Source organism: Hemibagrus wyckioides, linkage group LG03, assembly GCF_019097595.1.
Source record: "Hemibagrus wyckioides isolate EC202008001 linkage group LG03, SWU_Hwy_1.0, whole genome shotgun sequence".
Taxonomy (NCBI): Eukaryota; Metazoa; Chordata; class Actinopteri; order Siluriformes; family Bagridae; genus Hemibagrus; species Hemibagrus wyckioides.
This window is the reverse complement of record NC_080712.1, coordinates 7,243,999-7,260,945: the sequence shown is the minus strand read 5'-3', so window position 1 is coordinate 7,260,945 and position 16,947 is coordinate 7,243,999. Positions and strand designations below refer to the sequence as shown.

At 37.2% G+C, this 16,947-nt stretch overlaps 1 protein-coding gene across 1 annotated transcript in view; it reads right to left on the bottom strand.

The window, feature by feature from the left end:
* frem3 (Fras1 related extracellular matrix 3) overlaps positions 1–8,110 on the bottom strand; it is a 36,090-nt gene extending 27,980 nt beyond the window's left edge. The window contains exons 1-2 of the mRNA XM_058377642.1: positions 2,894–8,110; positions 2,650–2,739 (exon numbers count right to left, since the gene is read on the bottom strand). Coding sequence (XP_058233625.1) covers positions 2,650–2,739; positions 2,894–7,916 — 5,113 coding nt within the window. The 5' untranslated portion in view covers positions 7,917–8,110. The remainder of the gene's footprint in view (positions 1–2,649; positions 2,740–2,893) is intronic.
* Between the last annotated feature and the right edge of the window lie 8,837 nt (positions 8,111–16,947).

Sequence of the window (16,947 nt, the reverse complement as noted above, 5' to 3'; positions counted from 1 at the left end):
ACTTTCTTTTCACAAGAACATAAATTTGGTTATTGCACATAGGGATCCATTCATCTCAGCTATAACTGAAGCACACAAGACTCCATGTATGGACATGCTCGGCAGCTTGCCAGTGGCTAGAGCAGAGGTTCCCAAGCTTAAATCTTCAGTTCATGTCATGAAAATGTGACCTCTACAGTTTCACTCTGTTCCCAATGCTAGAATAGCTCGATTGGAAAAAAAAAAATTTCTCTCACAATTATTTTTGCTCAATATAATTAATGAAATTAAAGAAACCTCCATGTACAGTAAGGATAGTACATCAGGTTTGCCTGTGCACTTTTAGTTTGTCTTGAAGAAAACTTTCTAAATAACTTAGGGTAGATTAGTTCTCATTTTAAATAGAAAAAAGTGTATTTAAATCCATGATGAAACTGTAAACAGTTAAGAGGAAAAGTGAAATTAGTTAAAAATAAAGATAAGACTCCAACTATATAAAAGCTATGCAAATAGGTGCAATTATACAATGGAGAGGGAAGGAAGCTATTCCACAGGAGAATTGTTTTCGTTTATGATGGGTGGTTTATAAGGTTGGACCACTTCCTTGGGCATGTGTAAACATGAACCCGGAATCACATTCAGGAACTGCTGATACTGAACCTTAAAACAGCTGTGTCTATCAATCGATTAGTTTATACAGGCTTTACTCTCTGCATTGTGCAACATAAGATCTTGACGTCTTTAATATTAGATATAGTCAAAATCCAAATGAGCCACATATTTGTCCCACAAATGCAAATCCTGTTTATTTTTAAAAAGGCCTGTCTTGAGCAGCCTCCTTGAGTCTCCAACCACTAGACAACTGTCCCTTTTTTCAACAATGCTGGCTCCAAATTGAAGTTTTTTTCCAGCTGATGGATTGCCAAAGAGACTAAATGCCAAGCCCGGGTCCACTCTAGTCACCAGAGAATTCCCTTCTGGATAAAAGATGGGTTGAGTTTCAACCATTTAGAAAGATCCATCAACAATCTTTCTCACTAGGAAATAAGCTGAAATTAAGTAGTGTATTTCACTTCACATATGTTTTTAATTATCAGTCAAATATTTTTTATTGGTCAATTATTATATTCCTGAAAATGCATTTACATATCCAATCTAAAGTATTTTTGTTTATCTTCTCTTTCATGTGTATGCTACATTTATAGTCTCATTACTTGACCGTGTGCTATGGCTTACTGACCACCAATGCTCTGGAGTCCTGTCCAGACATGTCTCCTCTGTCTGATCAGATAACGATTTCTCTTTTCTTTTCTTTCTTTCAGGTATGCATATGGTAGGGGGTTGAGTGTAGGTGAAGTGACAGTACAAGACCCCCATATCCAGAGAAGGTGACTACACACGCTTTAGAGTATCAGCGTATACGTAACCAAACACAGATACACCTTTTTACTGATGAGCTGACTGGAATCTCAAACAGTGTCATGGCAAACAGAGGTCAAAGTTACTACAAGGCCCCTTTGTCTTCATTTTCAATACAGAACACTTTATTCCCTTCCTAAATAAACAGCCAAAGCCAAACATCCAAACAACATGAACATTTGGTCTGTTCTAAGGAATGCCTGTCCCCTGAATGTCTTTGATATTAAAGTAATTGCATCTTGAATAAAGTGTTTTTCCCCCAGTTCTTCATAATTTATGACTGCATCTGCTAGGCCTATAACCCAGCTATTCTCAGTTCATGTTTGTTTGAACAACCTTTGCTTTCAGGTCAAAGATTGATGGTCACTCAAGCATTTCATAATTTGTTACAAAAAAGCATAATTATTTTTAAAGGAGCTTTTAGATCATTTATCCCATTCCAAAAGGAAGTGTCTGCAAGGTTTTGAGGCATAGCTGCTGTCACTGCTATTCACCATCTTTCACATGCCGGTGCAGAAACCGGCTATTTCTTTTATCACACCGTAACCATTCTTGTCACATGAGATGTATTCTGTAATATGATGGACTATGTGCCTTTCACAAGCTTACCACTGTATTCTTGCTTCTATTCAGCTCTTTAAACTAATAGTGATATTCTTTACCAGTATTTTCTCTCCATTCATCTTTATGTTACAAAAGAAACAGGATTAGGATTAGATTAACTGAATTGGTAGGAAACTACTATAAAGCAAACTTGTATTAAAATCTGTTGTCTGAAAGTTGTTGTGAATTTTGACATTGTTGTTGGGAATTTTTATGAATAAATGATCCATGATCCATGACCATATTCTTCTAGTGATGTTCAATACAATATAAATATAGCCCAAACATTGCAGTGTGGATTGTATTTCAAAACCTCTTGCTCATGCACCATCTACAGCCAAAGTTAAAATAGCCAAGCCCCATACCTGTGAATTTTTGTTTCTCTTTAAAATAAATTACATACCCAAGTTTTTTAAAACACACAATCTAACCTAATATGATAAACTATACAGAATGAATCAGTAATAATAACAAACCATCATTAATATACTACACAAGTGTAGGTAAATCAAAATGGATGTAATTCAAATAAAGCCAAAGATTAAAATATCCGTGTGAGATTAAATATATATATACTTATTTAAACTTCAAAGTATGCATAAGCTGAGATCTTTTAAGCTATTGGATAGAAAGACGAAATGTTCTTACCGTTGTCTTCCACTGTGAAGTAGAAAATATCACTTGTGGCATTGGATGCATCAAGTAGTACATAGCAGATCTTCATGTCATCAATATCAGCTAGCAAAGAGAAATATTTTTTTTGCAATTCCAGTAAATGTGCTGCCATCAAACTAGATCACACTCAGATTTTCATAATTCTTGTAGACATAGTATAATTTGGTTTATTTTATCAACTGAAAGTACTTATCAACAAAGGCTTACAACAGTTTACCTTGTGAGAAGGTCTTGATGCTGTCATTGCCCTGAGCCGTATTCATGATAAAGCCATGCAGAGGAGCCTCAGACACAGAGTACTTCAACACTTTGTTTGGGCTGTCTCTGTCCTCAGCCTTCAAAACTTTGCTGGTAATTAAAAATCCAAGATGCCCAGTATGAAGAACCCTGAGGGTCGACGCAGCTTTGTTGACAACAATTTGAGGCATTCCATTGTCCACTGTGTTAATCTGAATAGTCATCATTTGAGGCTTACGTGTCTCATAAACTGTATCAGGGAAAACGTAAAAGTCTGTGTGAGTTCCATCGGTAACAGTGAATGAGAAGCTGTCTTCATTGGTTTCAGTGCCATCATGCTTATAACTGATTAGGTTCTCGTTTAGGTCTTGCTTGGTGAATGTTGTAATAACCTGAGACCCATTGTATAGTAGCTGACCATGCACTGGCACCTGAGTAACCACAAACCGCAGAAGATGATCTGGAGTGTCACGGTCTTCCACAGTCAACTCAAAAGGTGTGATGAGTTTTGTTTCACCTTCTTCCACCATCAGTTTGTTAATAGTCAGAACTGGCTTTTTGTTATCCACATCAGTGATGGACACCCGGAAAGTACGGAATACTGGATTGTAACCATCAGTAACCTCAAACTCAAAACTATCCATCTTCACTTCATCATCAGAGGTGTGTATGTAGTAGATTTTATTACCAGCCAATTGTAGTTGGGTGAAGGTGGATATGGGTACCCCAGGATGGTCAGTGCTCTCTAGGTGACCCCTGCTAGGAGCACGTGTGATGGTAAAACTAAGAAATTCATCAGGACTGTTAATGTCTGTTGTGCTAAGGAGGTCTGTTGTGAGGGTTACTTTGCCTCCTTCTTTGAGGGTTACACCTTTGTTGATGACATCAGGGAAGACCATATCAATACTGCCAATGTTGATATAAAAGTAGCGGTCAATAAGTGGGTTTATACCATCCGTAACGTCAAACTTTAGAAGATCACGAATGCCCTCTTGACCAGTGTGGACGTATTGAATAAGCTGCTTATCAATTTCATCTTGTGTGAAATTCATTCCTATACTGATGTTTCCAATAACATCTCCATGCTTAGTAATTCTCTGAAGGTAGCCTTGGCTAGGACCATAGCGTACAATGTAAGTAAGCTCTTTGTCTTCAGAGTCCAGATCTGTTGCTTTGAGGACTCTGTTGCTAATCACTTTAGTTTCTCCAATTTCGACCTCCAGTCCATCATTAATAGTCATTCTTGGGGTCTCATCATCAACAGGAATAACCATGATAAGAACTTTCTCTTCAACAGTGTGCTTCCCATCAGTAAGTCTGATTTCAAAACTATCCTCTTTGGTTTCAGAGTCATCATGTTCATAAACAATATTAGATGCTTCTTTGATCTGTTCCAAGGAGAATTTCACTACAGGGGTACTCCCAGTACTTAACTGCTGGACAATGTTGCCATGTTTGGGATTCTTGATTATTTCAAACTCTAATTCATCATCTGGAATATCGGCATCTGCAGCATTCAAAATTGGAGTGTCTATGACTAAGCTCATGCCTTCCATGACTACAAACTCACGGATAAATATTTCAGGTTTCTCGTCATTGGCAGGGATGATAACGATAGGGAAAAAATTCTTCTCTGAAAAGTTAATGCCATCAGAGCAGTGGAAAGTAAATCTGTCTTCAACTGGTTCTACACCTTTATGGATGCTCTGTACATAGTATATATGGCTGAGGCTAACATCTTTGATGCTAAAGGCAGTAATGGCAGTGCCTGCCCTTGACTTTTCTGAACCAGGGGCTGGAGAAATGTTCTCCAAATAGCCAGATGTTGGCTGGACAATAATGGTACAGAGGATATCGTCATTATCTGTGTCAACATCTTCAGCTCCAATGTGTTCTAATGTAATAACATTCTTTTCTCCCTCCACTACTACAAACTGGGCCCCAACACTAACAGCAGGGGCAATACTATCAACAGGAAGGATGGTGACATGTACACGAACTCCTTGAACTTTGTTACCACCCACCACCCACTCGTCTGACAAGTCAGAGATGGTGAGGTTGAAAGAGTCATGCTCCTTAATGGGTCCAATCTCTCCACTTGTGTGGACATAGACAACCACACCGTTAATAATATCTTGCTGAGTAAATCGTTCAGCTGGAGCGCCATTCACCATGATCTCTCCTAGTCTTGGAGGCTCCTCCACTATAAAAGTCAGCATTAGATCATCTGTGTCCTCGTCTTGGCCCTGGATGACATTGCTGGTGATCTCTGTAGCTCCATTCTCAAGAACATCAATTGAAGCACCTAAAAGACCTGACGGTAGCATAATAGTTGGGCTCTCATCATCAACTGGCTTGATATTAATCTTAATTATTATAGGCACTTCATGAAAGCCATCACTGACATCAATTTTGATGACATCGGTGAGAGATTCTTCACCACCATGGATATAGGCCAGCCGACCACTTTCAATATCTTCTAAAATGAATGTCTCTCCATTAGACATATCAATTCCTAAATATTGTAGCTGCCCATATTTGGGTATTTGGATCACTTTAAAGATAATATTTTCATCCTCTGTGTCCTGATCAGATGCATTCAGTTCATTCTTGGTTATTATGTAGGCACTTCTCTCCAGCACAGTAAAGCCAGTATTGGTGATTATAGGAGGCTTATTGTCAACTGGCTGCAAAAATATTGTGAACAAACCATCCACTGAGTTACCAGCAGTGTCCTCCACAACAAAGGTGAACTGAACCACTTTGGGAGTGATACCCATTTCCTGTTCAGGGGGTTTGTATGCTATTTTATGGTGATTTACCTGAGCTTGAGTGAATTCAGTAATGACAGTGTCAGGACTGTCTGTAAGTACAATGGCTCCAAGAGGCACTGGATTGTTTTCATCTGTATCTACTGGAGGCTTAATGATGGTATACTTGAGATCCCGGTCATCACAGTCAAGATCTGTATAACGTAGAAACTTCTTTCTGAAAAATGTCAGCTCATATTCTTTAACCGTCATGTGTAGAGTAGTATCTGGGTAAAGTGATGGTGGTATATCATCTACTGGATGGATTTTAATGGTGAACATGTGTTCTCCTGATTGGTTTGGGGGATCATTATCATCTTGAACTCTGAAGACAAACTGGTCAGTGACAGTGTTAGTGCTATGTGGACCTTTGTGGCGGTAAAACAGTTTCCCATCAAGAATGTCCTGCTGGGACCATTCTGTCACCACCTGTTCAAACATTTCATCTGTCTCACTAAACTTCCAAACAGAAGCATCTGCAGGGGGCTCCACTTGTCTAAGAAGCAGTTCACCTATGACTGAGTAAGGCTCTTCCAGTATAAATCTTATAGTTGAATCCTCTGAGTCTATGTCACTAGCGCTCAAAATAAATGGTGAAATTTGCATCATTTCATTTTTGAACAGCACAATACCAGTGTTGGCATTAATAATGGGAGGCTCATCATCAGTGGGTGCAATTGTAATGGGAAACAGAAACTCCACTTCATTTTTTCCATCTGTCATTCTAAATATGATGTTGTCACTGTAAGTATCACTTCCATCATGTTGGTATATGACAACACCCGAATCTAGATCAGCTGGTGTAAAGAATTTTCTACGAGATCCTAATACTGTCAGCTCGCCATGTTTCAAGCCATCAATTACAGTAATCTTCACATCTTCAAGGTTGTCCTCATCACTGATTTCAAGATTCTGAGAGCTAGACAGGGACCTTGACTGACCCTCAAACAGGAGCTGACCTGTGTTCTTGGTTGCCACTGGGGCCAAAGTGTTCATTGGTTTCACAACAATCATAAATGCGAAAGTATCAGACACAGCCCCATCAGTATCAACAATCTCAAATTCAATCTGAAAAATCCTCTCTACATCTGAATCTTCAGAGGGTGGCTTATAGGCAATTTTCAGATCTTTTATATCTCTTTGATAAAATGAAGTGATTGGCAAATTTTGGTTATCTGTGCTGATAATATATCCTTGCTGAGATCCCAGTGGAGATGTTATGTTAAAGATTAAATCATCAGGAATTGATTCCACATCCTCAGCTGCCAGCATATCAGATGTTAAGGCAGTCATTACAAACTGATCCACCTCCATCATCATCATGGCTATAAAGCTGGCTTTGGGAGGTGTGTTTTCAGCACCTTCTTTTATTCGGACCATGATCTGGAAGTGCTCTTGTTGAATAGTATTACCATCATTATCTTGTACTTCTACTAGCATTGGTATGTAATCTCTGTTTGGAGATTTAGTAGTGGCAGTGTGCTGGTATCTTAAACCCTTTTTGACAAATTCATCACAGTCAATCATCTGTCCGTTAACAGAGTTGTCTGAAAGAATGCCATACCTGGGAAGGCCACCTGTTCCAACCAGTGTGGCCACTTTGCACTTTGTGACACCATCCTCAAAAGCAAATTCAAGGCCCTTTTTATCAATGGGGTTGCTAAGACCATTAAGCTTTTCCACAACAAGAGGCATGTTACGGGTTAAAATCTCCAGCTGCTGGAAGACAACCTCTACCTCTAACATGAAAGGGATGACCACAGTGTCTGTATGGGAATCATACCTTAGCTGTAGTTTCACCTGGTCCTTGCTTGGGCTCCGTGAGCCAAAATGAGTGTATTTCACTTCATTAGCTCCAAACTGACATGGGAATTTCTTAGGAGTCAGCATTCCAGGTCTCTGTGCCAGTGGGTCATTGTCTAGTACTGTGATGTGACAACGATCTCCTGGTTTCACTTCAGTGACAAGGTCATTGATAGGATCCAAATAAACAGAGCGTCCAAAAGGAACTCTAATCCCATTATTGGCCACCAAGATAGTTTCAGCATTAGGTCCAGATCGGTGCCTGTAATGGAAAGCAGAATCAAAAGGATCTGCTTGCACTGTACAAAGACCTAATGAAATTAAAACAAAGAGGCACTTCAGATGTGTCTGGGCTCCACAAAGTCTTGTTCTTTGCAGACAACCAGCCATATTCAGAGCTAGTTGCACTGCAGTCTTGAAAGTTAGTTGCCAAAATAGACCTCTCAATCTCCAGCAAGAGGTGTCCAAGAAAACGTCCTTTGTTGAATTACGTCAAACTTGGACTCTGCTCTCCCAGTGGTGTCCCTCTTCTTTCTGTCTCCCTCTCCCTCTGTACTTACTCATTCATTCACACAGCACAAGTGAACTCCTCCTGCTAAAGCAAGGCAGGTAATACTTGAGCAGAAACACAGTGACAGCGCAAGACTCCACCCTCAGTGCAACCTCTTCCATGACTAAGTTAAGGCAGCAACTTTGACAACCCCCCTCAGTATGGCATTCACCCCCACCCACTCACTGCCCTTCTCAAGAGATAGGGATTTAAAGGATTTTCATGAACTTTGAAGCAGCAACTATTAAATAGAGCTTATGATGCACCTAGATTGTGCAGAAAATTCTGTAATGTAATAATCAGTGTTGTTAAATTCTCTAATGTTTATGTAACATAGTTTTAATTTATATCACAGCACTGTTAAATGCTTAAATTTACCTGTTGGTTAGAAGGTTTGATAAATTTCCAACTCTGACAGTAGTTCCACCTGCAAGGTTTATATTAATGAATTCATTCTAACATGTTAATTCTATAGTAACTCTACAGTAATAACTTACTACAAAAAAACAGAATAAACTTAAAAAAGCTTAACTCTTGATATTATGATGCTTTTTATGAGGAGATGTTTATGTAACATTTATTAAAGTCTTCATCTCCAGGGTGGAAATGTTTTGCTTTGTGGTCAGTACATTTGCTTGTCTCAAGAGAGAAAATGAGCATCCCACAACCTGATTATTGATTATTTTCCAAACATGCCATACCCTCCTGATTGCTGACTGTTACTTGTTATTTATGTCTAATTGCTGTTTTTGTAATAAATGTAGTATTTTTGATTGATTACATTAACAATTATAACTGTGATTATTTATCCTAATGCCAAATTTAAGGGACGTAGGTCTTTCATCAGCAATGTGTCCACTAATGTGCTTGTAAAGCTATATGAATGACATAAGGCATGTACCTAATATAGTTTATATTTCTTTTTGCTCTAAACATGACTTTATGAATGGAATCCAGTGTGCTAAGACATGCTTGGTTATAACCACTTACCATTTATTATATATCCATTAGCCATAGAACAATAATCCTGATGAAAATCCTGCTGAAAGGCTTCCTTATCTCCCAGGTATTAATTAGAAACTGGATAATTTGCTGATTATTCACTGAAGGTGTTAAACTCTGCTGGGAGTTAAGAAAGCTACGCAGATTTTTTCATATGTCTGTGTCATGAGAGGTCAACAAGTGGAGACATGTCAGTCTTGCACCTCTCTCAATTACGCTTAGCAGGCGGCAGCTGATGGCACAGGTGGACGAGAGGTACAGTGGAATATTGATATTAAAATCTAAAGAAAAATCAGAAGGAATAATAAGCATTTCACTATCATACTGACTGATCAACTTTATCAAATCAGGAAACCTTTCAATCCTGATGAGCGTGATCTATTCCTGGATAACTCCAACCCCATTCACAGGACACTATGACTCACTGAACGTTTAAACGAAGATGAAAATGATTTGAGCACCTAAGGGAGATTTTGGAACGGTTTGTATCATCCTCAATTCCATCATCAAAACATGATGTGTTGGAATATGTTTTGGAAGAACAGTGCTCTCTGCAGCCAGTGTAGTTCTAGAGACTTGAAGAAATTATGCGTCAAGGCTGTTCTGGCTGCAAGTTATGGCCCAAGACCTTACCAAAACATGTGTTGAATTTTCCATCTTTATCTGGTATCTATATTCACTGTATATTGAAATCATGTTAAGCATTCCTCATTGAAAGATATTTTGAATCATGTAACACATTATTTATCAACCATATGACATGTTTGACCAGGTTCAGGAATCAGAGTAACCCGAACAAACCTGTTACCCTCTTTAACGAAATACCTCTCATATAATTTTATTCCTAGAAAGTCCAAATATATCCTTTGCGGTTGCTGTCACTGGGGATGAGATTTAAATATGAGCAGTGCCTAAAAATGGAAATCCTGTATTGCTGTCAGGACAGAAAAGACTTTATCCCATAACATGACACATGATCTAGAACACCAATACATGCCCCCAGCATCCAGAGCAAAGAAGGACAACTGTTCATCCATCAGTGCTGAATATATGCAAATTGTTTAAAAAAAAAAATCTAGCATGCACAAAACATTGTTCTGGTCTGATGTGACCCAGTTTCAACTAAGCATGATGAAAACTGGGCTAGATATTTGAGATTACACACTACCACACTGTCCATGGTAACCTAATGGCCACATCAAGATAAAAATACACTCTTTCCATTTATGGAGCAGTGTTTCAAATGGACATGGCAAACGGGGCCAGACTCACAAACGTATATGATTTAAAACTTGACGAATATTTTCATTTTGGTCATCGTTTTCATTGTTTTTATGAAGTTATTCCAATAATTTATTACATTTTATTTGCATGATGAAGAAATAATATTCATATTCGATATTAAAAAGTATTAAAAATTAAAAAACACACCTTGGGCATATTAAATGTTTTATATAATTTTATATAATTAAACCATAAGATGATAAAACTGAATAGAACATTTTCTAATTTTGTAATAATACATTAGATCATTCACAAAAGATTAAATGACATTACCAAAAATAGCTTAAATCATTTCATTATTTATTCAACAAAGAACTCCATATCTTTATCAGTATTCAGTTGTTCCGTTGGTGTTGTGTTGATTTTCTATTGCTTCTATTAATGAATGAAAATGTGGATAAAGTACATCCATAATATGATACACATTGTGGAACATGCGATAAAAGCAATGTCTCTACATTATGCATAGGTTAACTATAAACACAACTGAACAATGTGGAGCATGAAGCATTATCATATGATGCCTGTTAGTGAAGGGGGCAGAAATAAAGGGTACTCCATTTATTCTAGTGCATGGTTGGAACTACTCTGTTCTGTTCTTAGCAACGCTTGTGAAAGCCCCCCTGTTAGCATAGTCAGAATACCCAGAATGCTTTGAGAGTTCAGTGCATCTATTTTGCCACTTTGCTAAAATAACCTTTGGTGTACTCTTTACTTATGACCGGTCAATCTCCTAATGTGGGCACACAGGCCTACAGCTAATCTTCTGTACTGCAGCAAGTGGACCATCTTTTTTTCTTTTTTTTTTTTTTAAAGTTTTGTTTACTTTTCACACAGACATATTTCGCATTTGATTTTTTGAGTAGTCCCAGTTAGTTAGTTGATAGTCCCAGTTAATTTTAGACACTTTTCCAGAAACATGCTAATTGAGGAGTCTTCAATAACTAACAAACAAACAAATTAAAAAATATCCAAAATTATGTTCTCATCAGTCCTAGATAGTATCAACAAACTAATTGGGACTAGTATAGGTTGTTGTGTACATTTATTAGTATCATTAACAAATTTGAAAGAAAGAATTTGCTTTAACTCTGGTGAAGCCAGAGTTAATTTCACTGCAGCTTTAGATGCAGAAAAAAAAAAAAAAAAAAACATAAATAAAATAAAAAAATTGAACTGAATGTCCCAAAATGTTGCCATATATTGTAGCATTTGGATATTGGCAGTGAATTATTTTAGACAAAATGTGTCTCATTAACAAGGCTTGTTTTGTTTTTTTTCTTCTTCAGGTTTTAATGTTAGTGTTACTTTGATCCACTGGGTAGTTTTTTATTTAAAATAAAATAAAACTTTCTTTTCACATTTTTCACAATTTTTTACTCAACTCTCATCAAAGAAAATCTGAGGCAGCACTTTTAATATCTTCCTCCCATGCCCTTTCTATAGTATTAGATGACAATTGTAAAAGATACAGGAAATCCTATAAGGAAATGACATAATATGTTACCATATATAAATGTATACCGATATATAAATAGAATATGGTATATGCAATATATTACAGCTGTTGGAATCTCCACCCAAAATACTTCTGCCTGAACAAACAGATAATGTGCTGATGACACATACTGGATTTTTAAAACCCTTCATTTTCATTTTCATTTTTATGAATCCTTTTTCCAAGACCATCCATAGTGAGTACTAGTGCTTTGTGCTAGTGTTCACTAAGAGTATGATGCACTTAACACCACATACCAAAGTCTGAAGATTAAAGCTTGTGTTGATGTTTAAACAAAATCTTGAGACTGAGATTTTTTCAGTAAATAAGCATTAGATAGAAGACTCATTATTGCCTCATTGAATCAAAATCTTTCATGTATTTTAAAAATTAAAAGCATATTCTAGGTTTGTAAGTTCAAATATCTTTCCATGACTGATCTCAGCTTATACTGTTGTGTTGAAGTATGATTGTAGTGCCTCCAGCTGCTGAGATCAGTTGTGTCTATGTGTTACTGTCTTACACAACCTCCACCGAACCCCTATCCCCTGCAGTTATAGCACAAGTATGCTAATATGTACAACATTTTGTCAATGCATTCATGATAGATGGTGATATTGTCAGCTATGGTCAAATGAACATACATGTCAGGCTTGTTGAAAGGTAAATATCTGCTATTCAACACCTGTCACTTCCAGGAACATTAAAAAAAAATTCCCTAAAGACATAAAGCTGGTCATGTAGAGTCTTTCTTAGGCTAAACATTAGAGGGCATGCTAATCTACAATGCTCATGATCTGTGTTTTATTCTTTTGATATCATAAATTTGCAATTTCATATTTAATATTTATTATTAAACATCCTGCATTAGAAAAAAGAAAGAAATGGTAGTGACATTTAATATTGTGGAACACCATATTGTCCTTTTGTCAACTTATAACAGCTGTAAACATTCATGCCCTCACCAGCTTCTCTTTTAATTTACATTTGCTTTACATTTAGATTTATTCATGTAGCAGATGTTTTTTTTGTTTTTTTTTTCAAAGCGACTTATAAATGAGGAAATACAAGAAAAATGATATATCAAGTAGGGGACAATACAAGTAGTGCTTCCATAGAAGACTTTAAACTGAGTGCTATAGGAGCAACATGCACAGAGTAGATGTGTATGGGCTAGTGTGAATGCACGGTTTGTCAATCCATTGATTTCTGGGTTATGGCCCGTTGTTTACATTCACAGCATTTAGCAGACACCCTTATACAGAGCAAGCCCTTGCTCAAGGCCCAACAGTGGTAGCTGGGATTAAAACTCACAATCTTCAAATCAGTATTCCCACACCTTAACCACTGAGCTACCACTTCCATCATGCTCCTTCTGCACCACTTTGCTCAACCCACAACCCAGACATGACTTGAATCCCTGTGAGGAGGCCATTGCCTTATCCATTAGGCCACTGGGGCTCATCTACAAACTGTTTCAAATATAGCACTATTGAGATTTTCTGAGATGTTTTTCTGTCTTGAAAAGTTAAACACAGCTTGTCACATTCCAAGAAACACAAACTTCTCTCTCCTGAAAACATTCTTGTATAGAAATATACTGTTACAAAGTGCTAACACTTCTTCCACCTAACAGAAAACCTCACCAGTTTCAAGAAACTAAACAGTGCAGTGTTATATAACGGTTTGTTGATGTGACCGAAAAAGTTAATGTTATCAGATTATTCTTCTTACACTTGCCATTAGGAAAATTCATACAAACTACACAGCTGTATTCTTATAAATTTTGGACCAACTGATATAACATGCAAGTTAAATTGCCTTGAGCAACCTTCAATTGGAATATCATTCACATAGCATCTGGATTTTTGGTAAATCCAGGGTCATATTGTTCACAGTATTGTCCCAGTTCATGGTCTGCCAAATTCTGTTGCCATGGCACACTCAATTATTGACTCTGATTGCATTACTGCCAACTATTTTGGTATAAATAGTCTCAGAATGGTTACGGCCAGGCATGAACCATGCTCTGAATGTCAGTCCAGGGCAAGGCTTTACTGCCCCACGCCCTGAAAGCCCTAGCGACGTCACTAACGCCTCAGCCTACACCTCTCTCTGCCTCAGAATAACTCTCCCCCAGTAAGGAGGGCAACACTTTCTCTTTGCATTCACACATTGCAGCATCTGAATCATTTGCCACTGTAAATATACACAATGTATAAATAGAGGATCCTGGGATACTTTACCCATTTGGATCATGAGTTTGGAGAGCTAGGAAAATTCTGCCTGTGCCAACCTGCTGGCACCGACCTCGCACTGCTGTGGTCTTCTCTGCATTCCTCTGCTACCCCCACCTTTCCTTTCTAACTATCCTACCTATTCAGAGTCAGTAGTCCATGGTCTTTTAAACACAAAATGTTGGATCAGGCTGCTTGGGTGTATTAAATCACCAAATTTAATAAGGTGTCACTTAGGAAGCATAGCTTTAATATAACAACTTGGTAGAATTTAATTCTACTGTAAAACCTATTGCATTGATCTATTTCACAGAGACGTGGACTTCTCAACTCTGTTTGGTCAGAAGGTGGTGATTTTTGTAGCAGCAGTTCTAACCTTAGTTTTTATCTGTAATTCAAATCACAGGTCTATTTATTGTGCTATTCTAACTGTTATCATTGTAGTAAATGTAGTAAATCATACATCCTTGGATGCTGGATGCAGCACATAAATACAAGCTGATAAAAGTGTTTTGAAATTTAACAAGAAAACAGTATATTTTTTGATATGGTAAAATGAGGGAAGCTATTTATTTATAACATGTATGGAAAAAGTCTTCATGGTCATCATATTCTAACAGTCAGTTATGGGAACGAGAGAATAAGACTTCAATAGAGAGAGAAAAGAGAGGCTAAGTGAGGAAATAACTTTTTAAAGCATCTATAATGCGAGTGGTAATATTAAATGTAACTATAAAGAGAAAAATAGTGCATGCTGTTTATTAATAAATATTATAATAAAATCATTACAAGCCAAGGACGCAGTGTTATAAAAAAATACTCAACTTCAGTGTAGTAACAGAAACCAAGTGACATCATAACACAGCTTTTGATTATTTTTCCATAACAGCACACCATATGGTGGTGGCTTATTCCCTTCTTCTGGTACATTGTCTTCTTTTTTCATTCTATAAAACACTAATTGATGATTAGCCTTCATATTAAAACACTCAACACTCCTTTTGCTTTTAACATTTTTCTCTCCACATCATGATGTGCACTATTTTCAGGGGTTGGAATTTTTTGTCATGCAGTGGAAGCTAATTCCTGTCTGTTAGCATTTGAGGTGCTGGTGTGCATGCACCTGGAGTTTATGTTAGGTGCTGCACAGATAGGCAGCCTGAAAGCGTTTAAAGAGAGACAGGAAAATGAAAGAGAGAGAGAGAGATAGAGAGAGAGAGAGAGAGAATCAAATATTACTTGCTTTTTCAGAATATAACAAACACCGTTGAGGATACGTTCCAAAATATTTACTTCCTCCAAAATCTTTCATAAAGGAGGGTGTCATGTTTAAGCAAACAAAGCAATTTTTTTTTTTTTACATATGCAAATAACACCATCTTGAGAACAGAAACATTCACCTAAAGTAGAATAAAAATTAATTTGAAATTAATAATGAAATGATTTCAGCTATTCAAATAAAGTTGGCAATAATATCACACCACAAAAATAATTCTTTGTTCTTATTGCATATACTGTGACGTTCTTACTGGTGACCAGTCAGAGTCAATGGCAAAATATAAGCTTGAGCTTGGATCACAATGATGACATAAATCATTTCTTTTTATGTCATGTCTATTGTTAGAGGATCTTCATCCTATGTGCTGACACCTAGTGTTATAATGTTTAAAGTCTAAGTGGCAATTAAAAACCAGCTTAAAAGCAAATCTGTAAAACAATGCAATAACAACTTCCACATACACACCTAATGCTTTAAGTTTGAGTCCAGTACAATAACTAACTACAAAACAGGTTTCCCACACTGCACAGCCATGAGGAGACACCTCATAAAGCAAGCAGAGAGAGCTTGTAGGTTACTATCTAAACTTCCTGTCAGCTATAAAGCATGGAAGCTGTTTTATGGCTGCTTGCCTCACAGCAAACTGCCTCCCAGTCGTAGCAGATATAGTAGATATAGCAGTTTGCAACAATTTCTAATAAAAGTTTAGAGCTTTGAGAAAACCACTTCCTAAAAGAGAAAGAAAATACCCAAAAAAATATCAGATAACCAAATATCGGTCTCATGATCGGGTTTAACCTGCTCACCACAAGATACCAGATATATTAGCATGTTCCAGGGTCACTGAGTTTAATATGTCACAAATATAGGTGCCACATGCCTTCCAGTGGCCTTTATAGCCATATTAACTATACATAAAACTAGCCTATAATTACATATAGAGTTCAATGTCATATATACACACATATACATTCACCATCCACTTAAATAGGAATACTTGTACACCTGCACATTTGTGAAGGTATCTAATCAGATACAGATCAAGAGCTTCATTTGACGTTCACATCGAACATCAGAATGAAGAAAAAGTGTGGTCTCTGTACCTTCAACCATGATACGGTTGTTGGTGCCAGATGAGCTGCTCTGAAACTTTTGATCTCCTGGGATTTTCACACATTTTCACATTCTCTAGAGTTTACACATAATAGTATGGTGCAAGAAAAAAAAAAAAACATTGAGAAAGTGACATTTCTGTGGGTGGATACACCTTATTGATTAGAGAGGTCAGAGGAAAATGGACAGACTTGTTTAAGTTCCCAAGAAGGATATAGAATATAGGTCGATGGATTGCAGGAGCAGAAGACCAAATCATGTACTATTACTCATATCAGCCAAGAGCAGGAATCTGTAGCTGTCATCAACACAAACTCAGTGAAACTGGATATTTGTAAAAGTCTGCTCAAGGTGTTTTAGGCAGCAGACCATCCACACACAAGTCCCAAATGCCCATATACACAAAACCCATTTTTTTATATTAGATGTGAACATTGACTGATGCTATTATCTAAAGA